General features: G+C 39.7%; 2 protein-coding genes across 2 annotated transcripts; both read left to right on the forward strand.

Annotated features, from left to right (window-relative positions):
* Positions 1-1,029: 1,029 nt before the first annotated feature.
* adgre5a (adhesion G protein-coupled receptor E5a) lies at positions 1,030-9,260 on the forward strand. Its single transcript, XM_008291152.1, has 19 exons — positions 1,030-1,397; positions 3,087-3,167; positions 3,385-3,555; positions 3,667-3,819; positions 3,943-4,089; positions 4,261-4,383; positions 4,525-4,568; positions 4,655-4,759; positions 4,974-5,127; positions 5,387-5,509; positions 5,624-5,814; positions 5,927-6,091; positions 6,206-6,400; positions 6,648-6,865; positions 6,974-7,034; positions 7,124-7,215; positions 7,418-7,586; positions 7,688-7,783; positions 8,141-9,260. Exons 1-19 carry the CDS (start codon positions 1,367-1,369, stop codon positions 8,180-8,182), a joined length of 2,361 nt encoding a protein of 786 aa, XP_008289374.1. The 5' UTR covers positions 1,030-1,366; the 3' UTR covers positions 8,183-9,260.
* A 2,887-nt stretch (positions 9,261-12,147) lies between these two features.
* On the forward strand, positions 12,148-13,432 carry ptger1c (prostaglandin E receptor 1c (subtype EP1)). The gene is made up of 2 exons (XM_008291177.1): positions 12,148-13,035; positions 13,149-13,432. Exons 1-2 carry the CDS (start codon positions 12,148-12,150, stop codon positions 13,389-13,391), a joined length of 1,131 nt encoding a protein of 376 aa, XP_008289399.1. The 3' UTR covers positions 13,392-13,432.
* The last annotated feature ends 34 nt before the right edge of the window (positions 13,433-13,466 follow it).

A 13,466-nucleotide genomic window follows, 5' to 3' on the forward strand; every position in this document is an offset into this window, starting at 1 on the left:
CCACCAAGCTCAAAGTCCGATTCATTGTTTTAAAGTGTGAGACAATACAACAACCACCCTGCCTATAAGTTATCCTAAATACAGTGTTTTCAGTCCTGAAAATAATCTTGCTACTGGAAACTGGAAACCACCTAAAATGCAACACTTGGTTTGGTTTGCTCTGATAAACACCTACAGAATGATGCCATTTCCTCTGATGTTTGGTTGCTGAAGCAACCACACTGGTTTGCATACAGATGAAGTCAGATATAGCAGCAGTGACACCTTTTAATGCAAGCGTAGCAATCATCAAACATGTGAGGAGGTGTGAGGAACCAAAGAACATTATGTCCCTTCCTGGTGTATTTGGTATCAGAAAGTTGTGTTGCTCAATCTTGGTTTGTAGAAGCAGATGGAAATCTGTTGTTCCTCAGTAAGCATTATTCCATGACCTGAGCAATTTACTTCATCTGGGCCTTTATTGAATAGAAGTACAGTAGCCCTGCCTTCAGGGAATTGGGAATTACATACAGGCTATACTGCACTGTGTGGGAAAAACTTAATGGTAGAGGTTTTCCTTGCTTAGCTTTTTTTTTCTAAATGAAGCTCAATGTTGTCACAATCGTTGCATTGTCTCAGAGAGAGGCAGGCAGAGGCAAAAGCCATATATATGTCATCATCATAGTCAGCAGGCTGTGTGCCTTATGGGAGGGTATTGCAGCCGGCAGGAATTGGTAAAACAATGACCAGTCTGACAATTTAAACTCCATTTAACCCCATGTCGGTCCCTTAATCACAGAGTCCAACAGTAGAGAAAGACGTCAAACAACACTGTTAGCTAACACATTGCTGTCATGGATCTAAAATCAATTGAGTTAGCATAACTGTTTCCTCTCACCCCACCCCAACAAGAAAAAGAGTTACTGAAAACTAACTTCTGGCTGTGCTCCTCCACAAACCTCTGTGTCAGAGGCGTGATTCAGAGAGAGAAACCCCTCCTCCAAAAATCTAGTCATCTCAGCGTGCTGCCTCAGTTGTGAGAGCAGATGAAGATTCAAAGGGAAGAGGTAGACAGGGACAGTGAGAGAGAAAAAAGGGAGAGGTCATTCTATGTGATGGGAAACATTCTACAAGATCCTATCAACTTGTAAAATTTGCTCTTGCTGGTATCGGTACATATTTTAACTACTTTTTCCCGTACCCAGTAACTTAACTGTTGGATTCAGTTTTTACAAGTTATAAAATTAACTGGGGGAACTTAGAAAAAAGGCAACGAAGGCAAGAAGAAAAGAAAGCCGGACCATCTGGATGTAGAGGATTCTGAAGTTTATGTTTTGGTTGTTTTAACTTTCCTTATACAGATCTGGACACTGTTTGCTTCTTTACCATGATGGGCAGGTGGAACCTCCTGATACTGGGTAAGTCACATCTGTCATCCATTTGCAGAGTAGTTAAAATGGAAAATCATCTGCTTTAAGTTAAAAAAAAAAAAAAAAAAGGTGTGTGCTTTGAAAAAGGAAACCAAGTGGTTTTACTACCTTACAGACTTTTTAGAATAGGTATTTATGTATGTGTCCTGTGTAGAAGAAAATCTGTGAAGACATTTTACTTACAAAAAAACAAAAAAACAAAGCAAATGTGGCATAACTGTCAATTTAGAAGTTTTTAAAATGTCTTGTACTAGTCACTTATATGTAATAATGTTGATTTTTTTGTTTTATTACTTTGTTTAGTAACTTTACACTGAGATCAAGTCAGCCAACTATCTTATCAATAGTTTAACTAGTAGAATTAAAGCAGTGAAAATATGTGCTTCATTCGATAATAGCAGCAGAATCTAAGACCCTCAAACTTGAATGTGGGAAAGGGCTCAAATAAATTAGAAGATATAAAAAGAGAGAGATGCTGAACACTGCAGCTTTTCTTCAAACAGCCCGCTTATCAGGGTGCTACTGCACAGAGGACCTCTGTTCCTCTACTTTTATAGTGATATTTTTACACTATGAGCTCATCTCACAGCACCCGCGTAGCTTGTTGCCTGATAATAACCACAGTCACATGCAGCTACATTCAGAGGAGGAACTCTGTTGCCATGCCACTAAGCAACAACACAGAGAGGTTCTGACTTCTACACGACACTGAGATTTCATTCATAACAACATAAGAAAGCCATTTCTCTTCACAGATAAGTTTTACATCATGTAAATTTGTTCCTGCATACATTATTAAAGCTTGATTTTTACTCCTGCGTTGATTCCACACACAGTTTATGCAAGTTGCCTACGTTGTTGTGAGCATTTATACCTTTGTGCTAGCGGGTCTGTGTCGCTTTGCAATTACACAGCCAAAACGCCAGTAAGCTGTGGGGTTTCTCTGCCGCTGTGCTGAGTTTCTCCTTAAGGCGGTAATTAAATGGTCAATTCTTCCAAATCATCAAAAACATGTTGTGCTTTCCCGCTTACCCACAGTGGTTCTGCATGCAGCCAACAGTTTTTACAGGCAACTATTTCCTTCCAAAGGAAAAAAAAAAAAGCTGGAGGATGTGTTTTTATAAAAGCCAAAAAGAACTGATGTGGCAGCAAATATAGGCTACCTGAGCAGAATGAAGAGACCAACGATGGATTAGTTTATTTTAAGTATTATGATAAATTTGACATAGAGGCTGGTAATGTTAAAGTATACTGGGGCTTTCTTCCTGTTTTTATACACCGTTTATTACACCCATCTGGTGTCATTCAGGAAACCTCAGAGAACTGACTCTGCACTCTTTCAACATGCTACTTTGTGCTTCTGCCATGTCAGATGATGTTTCCTCACACATAGGAAGTGCAGTTCTCCCTATGTGCTAATCGTTTTGAATTTTGGTGCAGATGCTGCTGGAACAATATGAGGAAATGAGGGCAGAGAATAAGGGCCTGTTCTTGCAGAGCCTGTATAATATTTCTGGTGTTACATGTGTCGTTAAATTCACCTTTTGATTTCCTTGCAGCAACACCAACATATTTTATCGTGGTTTTTAAAAAAAGATTCAATTTGATGGCATTAATGTTTAAGAGGTAATGAGTGATGAACTGCACATGACTGACAGCTCCCTGCTTGCTTTTCAGCTCTGTTCCTCTCCCTCACCATGGTCTCATCTGAGTCAGAATGCCAGAACGGATATAGTTTTGAAGATGAACACTGCAAGGGTATGAAAAACAAACTTATCTTATGTTTAATCATTCATACAACAGTATGCATCTTATAGTACGTGTGCAGCTTTCCTTTATGTATGCTATGTATATGTATAGTATGTACAGACAGTACATATAGTTTGTTAATTCATTTTTCTCCAGTGTGAAAGGTTTGGGCTCCAAAAGCACCTATTAATGTGGTATCCATCTTTTTTCACATTCCTTCTTGAAGATATTGATGAATGTGCTGTTGACGAAGACTATCCTGAAAGTGATGGGGATTGTGGAGAAAATACGCTCTGCTTTAACACAATCGGCAGCTTCTACTGCCGATGTGCTGACGGTTTCAGCTCATCACCACATGCTGAGAATTTTGCAGCTGACTCATCTGCAACATGTAAAGGTAAGACATCTTGAATCAATGATGGCAGAAGCTCTGATTCATGTTGACAAAACCTTATTTCTTTAGTTGGAAATGCAACATGACAGCACTGTCCTTACCCTTTGCTTTAAGATATCAACGAATGCTCGGACAGCAAAGACATCTGTGGATCTAATGCCACATGTTTCAACACAATTGGCAATTATTCCTGCATTTGTGATGATGGATTTGTTTCTACTACTGGAGTGGAAAGATTTTATCATGGTGATGGTGTGACGTGCAGAGGTAACACGCTGTTCTCTTCCTGTACTGCAGTGTTCCTGTGATTCATTTTGTGTTTAGTTTGATGGCTGGTGGTTTAATAATGATTTTCTTTTTCACTTAAATGTCTTCTTCCTGCTAATTTAGATCGAGATGAATGTGATGACAAAAACATTTGTGGTCAGAATGCAGCATGTGTCAACACACAAGGCAGTTATCACTGTGTCTGCAATGCTGGCTTCAGACTGAAATCTGGCAATACTATCTTCTCTGGAAATCAGGAGCAATGTGAAGGTGAGGGCTATAACAGAATGCACCAAACGTGCACCGACTTGACTTGTTGCTTTAGTTGCCAGCACTATTTTGAATATGAACCCTCTAGTGCACCAGGATATTTATTGTTCCATCGGCCCTGACTGAAACACAGTGTAACCATTTTCCTGCCCCGATTTGTTTCCATTTTAGACATATGTCAGATTGATAAGACAATCTGCGGAAATGGAACCTGCCACCTTGGAGCCAGTGGTCATTACTGTGCATGCCATGCAGGATTCACTAACTATGGCAACAAAAAGTCACGCTGCTCTGGTAAGAACCCAACAGCATTTAAGCTTTTCTGGCATCCATCGTAATCTGATGTTTTCCTAGTAAATACATAAACACAACATTTTCTGCTGACTGTGGTCATCAGTGAGCACATTTAATGAAATAAGCTTTCTGTTTCCACAGCACTGAGCTGTGATGTTTTCCAAGATACGAACAATCTAAAAGAGGTAAGTCCACTCCACCCGCTGTCTGCATATATTCAAAATGTTTATTGTCACACACTTTTGTTTCATCCTCCCCTAATTCCTTCCAGATAATTCCTGTTTCTCATGATGTCGTGAGGCAGCTGAACAAAAGTTGTCTGGACCTCACAGAGAGTGAAAGTCCAGAGGAGCTGGATGGGATGGACATGCTAAGGGTACAAATAAATTAATAGAAATGAAAAAGTTCAAGTTCTTCATGAGCAAAACAGAAACAGGAAGTCTTCCCCCCTGTGCACAATACTGTAGACTGTTTATGTTGACCTGAGGTAGTGTGTAGCCTGAAAGTCTGCCTCAGTCTGACTCTGTTTCTTTTTTCTCCCTGCACACACTTATGTCACTGCCTCTCCCCCTCCTCTCTGTTGGCTGCAGAGACTGCTGTCCGTGATGGACGAGGTCTTGTCCAAGGGAGCCCTCAATGATAACAGGAAAGTCTCCACCTTTCTGGACTTGGTGGAAGAAGCTCTGAGGCTCATAGGACCCTTCATAAACTCTCCATGGACATATATACTCTCTAATCACACAGGTTAATGATTCGATTAAATAGAAATGAGCATAAAGTAAAAGATCATTATTTTGCCTCATTCACAAAGATGTGCACACCTCGGTCTTAGCTTTTTTCTACGTTTAAAAATACTTTGCTTCTCAAGGTGTTTGCACATGTTCAAATCTAACATATTTTTACCAGTAGCTGATAGATTCATTCATTAGTTTCCTATTATTCAAAGTATTAACAGACAAGCAGTGCATGTTCACACAAAGTTTGTGTCTGTTTCTGGGTCCAGAGCTGCAGCATCTGCTCCATACAGGATCTGTCATTCCCCAAGGAACTAAAACTTTTTCATCTGAGCAAGCTCAGCTGGACATCCAGTTGGAGATAGCTGCTGGAGAGCCTTCCTATTACCCTGGTAATAGTCATGCCTAGTAATAACATATTTGTAACCACTTTCATTAAGACGTTCGATTTCCAAATTTAACAAATGTCTGCTTAATGCAGTGTTGTTCTGCTGTTATGTTAACAGGCTTTACAACGGTGTCCCTGCTGAGCTATTCAAACCTGGAAAACTCTACAGATGGCTTCTTTGGTGGGATGAAACCAGAAAAGGACCAGAGTTTTAAAGTAAACTCCAAAGTGGTGACTGTCATTGTCAGTAACAGCAACACAAGCCACCTCAAAGAGGACATCAAACTAACTTTGTACCACTTGACACAGGTAAGGAAGAAAGACCATTTCTTGCATTTGTTGTTTCAGTTTATGCAATTTACCCTTGTAAGACAATTATTACCTGATGGTCATTTACTCTGTTCACTTATTTGTTTTACAGTCAAATCAAACTTCCCACACCTGTGTGTTCTGGGATTCCTCAAAGGAAGGAGGGGCATGGTCTGCTCATGGCTGTAAGGCGTTGGAGTCCAATGCGAAGTACACTGTCTGTTCCTGTAACCATCTGAGCAGCTTTGCTGTGCTCATGTCCCTCTCTGAGATGGAGGTTAAAACCTTGTATACACACTATGATTTAAACTATGTACTTCAGTATTTCTAATCTAAACTTTAATCCAGCTCTGTGTGCTGTAATGAAAATGTCCTTTCTCTCTCTTAACAGGACAGGTTTGAGTTGAAGCTGATAACCTGGTTGGGTCTGTCCCTTTCTTTGATTTGCCTGCTCATCTGCATCCTGACATTCTCAATGATCCGCTCCATCCAAAGCCCAAGAACCACCATCCACCTTCACCTCTGCATCAGCCTCTTCATTGCTAACGTGATCTTCCTTGCAGGCATCTCTCAAACAGAGAATCGGGTAAATACTAAAACAACTTGCTGCCCAGATGATGGCAGTAAAGGTTCATTCTACCTTCACATAAACCAGAGGAATGGATCATAAGTCACAGCACAGCTACTGAATGTTTTATGTAGGGGCGAAAGGTGTATAAACAACAACTCAGCAAGTTCTTTTTTCCTGTGTCTTTTTCCCCGTTTTTTTTTTTTTGTTATCCTTTGCCCCTTTTTCACTTCTTTCATTTGATCCTTATCTCTCTCCCCTTTAGGTTGGCTGCGCTGTGGTAGCAGGGATGCTGCATTTCTTCTATCTGGCAGCGTTTTGCTGGATGTGTCTGGAGGGCATACAGCTCTTCAGGATGGTAGTTTTGGTCTTTAACACCAGCTTTAAAACCCTCTACATGATGGCAGGTGGATATGGAGTGCCAGCTGTGATTGTTGCTGTCTCTGCCTTAGCTAACGCCGAGGGATACGGCACTAAGAGATAGTATGTTCCTGCTACTGACATTCATTTTCTTTTATTTATAATTTAAACTTGAGTCTCAATTTATATTGAAATATAGTCTGCTCAATAAACTCTCAACATGCATTTCAGTTGTTGGCTAAAACTGGACCTCATTTGGAGTTTCTTTGGCCCCGTCTGTGTCATCATCTCTGTAAGCATTTAAGAAAATTAGTATTAAGTTAAATGTCCCTGAACTTGACTTAACTTCTTTTCAACCTCATCTCTGTTGTCTTTTGTCAGGTAAACATTTTCTTCTTTCTCGTCACTGTGTGGAAATTGGCACAGAAGTTCTCGAGTTTAAACCCTGACTTGGACAAGCTGCAGAAAATAAAGTGAGTCACCATTAACCCACGCAATCAGACACACTGTAATATGAGTTAATTTTACTATATGTAGGGACTTTTTTTTTCTTTCCCACCAAGAAAAAAACGAAGAAATGACTCACCATTCCTCAACAAGTGTAGGTCAAAGTAAAGGTCAGAATATTATAGTGCCTCTGAAATGACCTGTATGAATCTTTGTTGCCTCCTGCAGGGCTTTCACCATTACTGCAGTGGCTCAGCTGTGTGTCTTGGGCACCATGTGGATCTTTGGTTGTTTCCAGTTTGAGGAGGGCACTGTAGTCATGTCTTACCTCTTCACCATCTTGGGTAGCCTTCAAGGGGTTATGATCTTTGTCATGCACTGTCTGTTTTCCAAACAGGTTTGTCATGTTACTTTAAAAACACACAAACAAACACACACACACACACACATACTCCTATCTCTTCTGGCGTCAAAACTCAATTTGTCTTCTGGCTCTAGGTGAGGGAAGAGTACGGAAACATCCTGTCCAGATTCTGTGCACCTCAGAAGAAGAGCTACTCAGAGTTCAGTTCATCCCATTCCAGCAAAGCACATGTAAGCAGTTATTTATATTTCACTGCTTGGGTTCTTGGCTAAATATGGGATGCCTCCATTGTTCTCCAAACAACAGTAAATTAAATCCAACATTTACTATGCACATGGACAACATAGCTTAACATTTGATCTGTGATAGGAACGCTATAACTTAAGTCACCGCAAATTTATTTAGCACACATGCGAAAGCAAACAGCCGATTATTTTACGTTTTGAAGATGATGAGGTATTCTGGGCAATGTAAAGTCAAATGTATTGTATCTTTGTGACAAAGCAAAGTCTGTTCTGATAATCAAAGCACACTTAAAGTGTTTTTTTATGACTGACTAAACTATCTCTCTCATGCATCATCCTCAGGCATCCAAGAGCACCGAGCACACAGGAGAGTCTCACATTTGAGGAGCTGAACAGTGACTTGGGAGAAAGTCTGATTTGCTGAAGACTGCCACGTCAGATATACAGTCAACTACTGCTCTCCCATTTATAGAGAATGTACCAGTTTCCTTTACTGCAAAATGTCGTAAATAGTTTCGTTCATTACCACGAGTGGGTCTTAGACAATTAGATTATCTATTGAACTAAAATCATTATAAACTAATGCAAATTAAGGATGAAAAAGACTTTTGACATTATTACCGTAATGCAGATTATTATATTCATCTAAAGCTGTTAACATTACAGATGATTAAAGTCCACAATGTGCTTTACTTTCATGCAAATAGCTTTTTTTCTAAAATAAATAAAAAAATTAATTAAGCTTAGATAAATAAATCCACCAAAGATCTAATTTTTTACAGGAAAACAATATTTGCTGATTTTGGACCAGAATGGTTGTGACCTTGAAAAAACCTGTTGGATCAGGTACACATAATAATGCTTGTTGTGTCTTCCAGGTACTTTATTGAACCAGCAAAAACAATCAGAGAAATGTTTCTGACACAAGCACTTTCTTTATTCCACAATCTTTAAATTGTTACCATTTAATATGACCCAAAATACAAGGACAAGTATAAGACAGAGATATATTTTTATTGTATGTTTGTGTATATATTGCTGGGCAATTCAATATGTATATATATTTGACGGCATTCCTGCTCTATGTATTTTATCTAAATATTTAAGAAGAGTTTGTCTGTTACCAAGATGTTCAGATGAATGTTTTAAAACTGGAATTTCAAAGATGACTTTAGTTATTATTGTATTGTGGAATATTAGTATAGTTCTAGACATTGGTTTTGATAGATTAAAATTATTAAACTTTGCATTTCCAGTTTACCTGTTGTGTCATTCCTGGTGTGAAATATTTTATATGATGTTTTAAATATTTGTAAGTGTTTTCATCTTTTCTCCTGGGAGCTTTAAACTAAATAAATATTTTTGATGTACCTCATGTTTAAGGCCTTTGTTTGTGGTCTTTCCACTGCTGGCTTAAGTTGTTTGATTTAATATGGAGAATAAACAAGCAATGAAAATGGTAGTTTTTATGTGTTTGTGTCAGGGTTTCAGAGTTGAAAATGTAAATCTTTCAACAAAGTTTTGTAACAGACCAACAGAAAGTAAATGCCAAACCTGTGCAATGATATTTTCTTTCTGTCCACCTTCATGTTTGACATCCAGGACTTGCTGGCTTGACTTAAAAGACAGAAACAGTTGCACATACAGAGGAAATGAGAGACTTGCTTCTCTTCCTTCCTGTTTATGTGAGATTATGAGCATGATGGCCTCAAAAATAACTCTTTGAGTCTAGAAAATGGTACTTGAATTTTAACAAGCAGACAGGAAAGCAGGTTTACTCTATAACACTCTATAAAGTATCATTACAGATGCAGTCTTTAAACATGTCAAATCTTAGAAGAGTCAGTGTCAAAGCAACTTTTGGTTTACACTCTCCTTCTTGGAACACATTTATCAGTTTCAGCTGCAACATTTTAGTTATTTTCTAAAATGTCTGTCATGGTGATGTTTAGTATATTCTAGTGAATACTTGCGACCTTTACTCATGCTCTTCCAAATTCCTCTGATAACTTTTGTTTATGTAGCTATGGATAGTCATAGTCGTAGCCCCAGTTGAAGTTATATCTCTTTTTGTTTTGAGAAAGACAAGGTTAGCAACAGCTCACTCTGCATATGAGCATTCAGCCATTTCGCCAGCAGTGGATCAATACTACACTCTGCTCCGATGGATCAACAAACAGGATGAATAGATGGAAGGAACACATCCAGGCCAGGAAGGAGAATGGAAAATGCAGGTCTACTACGTTGAGATAAAATAGCAGCCAACTCTCAGGAGAGAGGGGGGCGAGAGAGACAGCCGGACCGGGCAGAAAGAGAATCTGAAAGAGAATAAGCGCAAATGATTGTGGACAAGAGTGATAGCTGAAGGTGGGAATCAGACAGCTCTGCAGGCAAGAAGCACATTCATTCTTTTATTTATTCTAAGGAATCTAAAACAATCCAGTGTTCATCTGGAGTCATCTAGGGGTAAGTGTCCTTTAATACTCCAAAACATTTGAATGGTAAATAACTAGATAGCATGCTATGCACATTCCACTCCAATAAGATATGAGTTTAAGTGAAGCTGAAATGCAAAATGTAAAGAGAAGGCATGTGTATGTCTAAAGACTTGGAGCTGTAGGAAAGCTAGGATTCCTCATTGACTGGTGATTTAGGTTGTTTTTGTACCTGAATTGTTTAGAAATGTTTAGTTTTGTTTAAAAAGCACACAAAAGATGAATAAAACTAGAGATTCAAATCTGCAGTGTTTGAAAAACAACATGGTATACAGTATGTGTCTGAAGAATTTCCATAGTAAACCAAACCATGGTTGACTGCTCCTGTTTGTTACATACTCTCTCAGTGCTGAATAAAACACCGGGATTCCTGTAACTCATGTAGTTCCTCTATAATTTCTCACACATAAAGAAATAGCTTTTCTCTATGTAGGTGTACTCAACAGAAACCTCAGCAATTTTTGTGGAGATTGACAACAAAACAGATAAGCAACAAACCCAAAGGGCAAATCAAAGCATTTTGCATTTTCATGCTACCCCACCAGAAATTATCAAACCAGATCTCTTCTTATATAAAGCAATGTCAGTTCTTGGAAACTTTTGCCATTGGGGGTCTCTTCAAAGATTTCTATCTGTATATTTAATAAAGTCTATTCACATTACTGCTGTGTGGCACCCATTCTGGAGTGAGAACACATTTAACTGTTACAAACACCAAGCCTAGTGTCACAATAGGGTGAAAATTGCTTATGCAAATTGTCACACCCTGCTGCTTAAAGTTTAATGACATATATCAAGTACCAAAACAAAGATAAGACTGTTGTGCCAAAATTGCTGTGCAAAATTATAATTGAGTTTAGTTTCACACTGTGCATGGTTTCAAGCTAAACTGGTAATTAGCTCAAAAAATAGGTGAATGAATCCCAGTTGTTACGTATCCCTCAGCCTAAAACAACTCTCGTCCTCCCATTTGAACAGACATACACAGTGAGGTATCATCACAGTTTATCCCAAACCTCAATACCAGCAGGAATGAAGTAATGAGTTAGAAAACGTCAAGCAAGGAGTTGTTGAGCAGACTTTCCAGAGAGGGTGAAAAATAAATGAGCAAAGGGGACCTATGGCAGGCGAGACGTCTAAAGACAGGAAACAAACGTGTTCAAAAAAACCCTGAATTTTGTGAAACAGGCATGAAAAGCCTGTTGTGCAAATCGCTAAAAAATTACTTAAGTTCCTTTTATGTCCAAACCACGACGACAGCAAACTTCGATAAACGTTCGATAATCCTGTCTTGAGAGTATCCGCTTGGCTAGGATCCATAAAGTATGTCCCGGAGTCAAACCTGATCCGGGGACTTGCTGCACACTGATCTTTCACATGTAATATCCATGAACAGTCATGTTTTTGGAAGTTTCCATTTGTTCGAGTGTACATGTTCATGTATTCCAGGCAAGCACTTAATGCATGGTCTTGCATTCAAGGCAGAGACTGAAAACGCTGGGGAAAGGCTCTGGCAGGGTTTCATCCACTCCTCTTCATTACTGCCTGGGCACAAATGGCTCTTCTAATTAAGGTCTAAATCCCAAGTGTGACTGGCAAACCACTTGTTGTAATGAGCCTTTGAGCTAGCATTCGAGTGAAGCATGTAACATAGCATCCGTTGGTCATGATTTTGTTAAGACTTCTCCATTGTCACGCTGTCTGTTACGTTCTTGAAAAACCATTTGGATGCCAGCACAAGTTGGCATAAAAATATTAGCAAATAATATACTTGATTTGAACTAATGCACATATTTAAATTTTGCCTGCACTTCTCTATAGATGATTATGAAGATGATGGCAGTTTCTTCAGCTATGACTTCATTTCCTACCTCCTCTTCATCACCCATCGTCCACCAGAACCTGAAGATCAACTCCTCTAATCAGCCAAGTCTCTGGCTGAACAACACCTCACCATTTGTCCAACCTTCAGGTTTAGTGATATCCTGCTTCACTATGATATTCGGCGCCATTTCCAACCTCACTGCTCTGGGGATACTGGCAAAGACTCATGTTAGATTTCGTCGCCGATCCAAAGCACCATTTCTCCTACTAACAGTCGCTTTGCTTTTGGCTGACCTGGGAGGTCATGTGGTTCCAGGAGCCTTTGCATTATATCTGCACGTAGATCAGAGGCATAAAACACAAACTGTGAAGCCCACCAGGGTATTCTGTCAAATCTTTGGAGCAAGTATGGTGTTTTTTGGCTTATGCCCTTTGTTGTTGGGTTGTGCCATGGCAGTGGAGCGCTGTGTGGCCATCACTCAGCCATTTTTCCACGCCTCTATGATTACAGTGGCTCATGCACGAAGAGCTGTGGTATTTATTTCCTCTCTTGCACTTGTGCTGGCTGTTCTACCTCTGTTTGCTGTGGGAACTTATACCACCCAGTCTCCGGGCACATGGTGTTTCTTGCCTGTCCATGATCCACAGTCTGCAGCGGACACTTGCCTAGTGGTGGCCTTTTCAAGTCTGGGCCTCGCTGCACTCACTCTTTCCCTGCTCTGCAACATCTTGAGTGGTCTGGTGCTGCTGCAGACCAGAATGAAGACCCACGATGTCAATACAAAACCTGCAGTTCGCTGTGATCGTCGCACATCATCTGCATCAGCTTCCTCCTTATTTTGTTCGTTGGACGTGGAGATGATGACACAACTGGCTGCGATTACTGTAGTTTCCTGTGTTTGCTGGAGTCCCTTTCTTGTGAGTTTGAAGAATTTATTTCTACAACTATTTTTAGAATATTAGATTTGCAATTAGATTGGATGAAGTGTGACTTGCACCTCACGAGCAATTATGTTTCTTCTGCCTTATAGATCCACATTCTTGTGATGCAGCTCAAACACAGCCACAGGGCTTCAGCTCCTGTGAAAGATGAGCTGCTTCTTGTGGGCTTACGTCTGGCCTCCTGGAACCAGATCTTAGACCCTTGGGTTTACATCTTACTCAGGAGGACGGTGCTTTTCAGAGTTTGCTGTGGTGTCTACACACAGAGAAACACTGTGACGGCAAACAGCTCCTGCGCAGACACACGCAGACAAGCCTTCACCTTGCAATGACTGCATTTCACTTTCACTTTTCTCTGATGCAATATCTCCCTTTTTTTGTTTGTTTGCTTTTTGTTTGTTTTATTT

The sequence above is a fragment of the Stegastes partitus genome, unplaced genomic scaffold, assembly GCF_000690725.1.
Source record: "Stegastes partitus isolate 25-593 unplaced genomic scaffold, Stegastes_partitus-1.0.2 Scaffold721, whole genome shotgun sequence".
In the NCBI taxonomy this organism is placed as follows: domain Eukaryota; kingdom Metazoa; phylum Chordata; class Actinopteri; family Pomacentridae; genus Stegastes; species Stegastes partitus.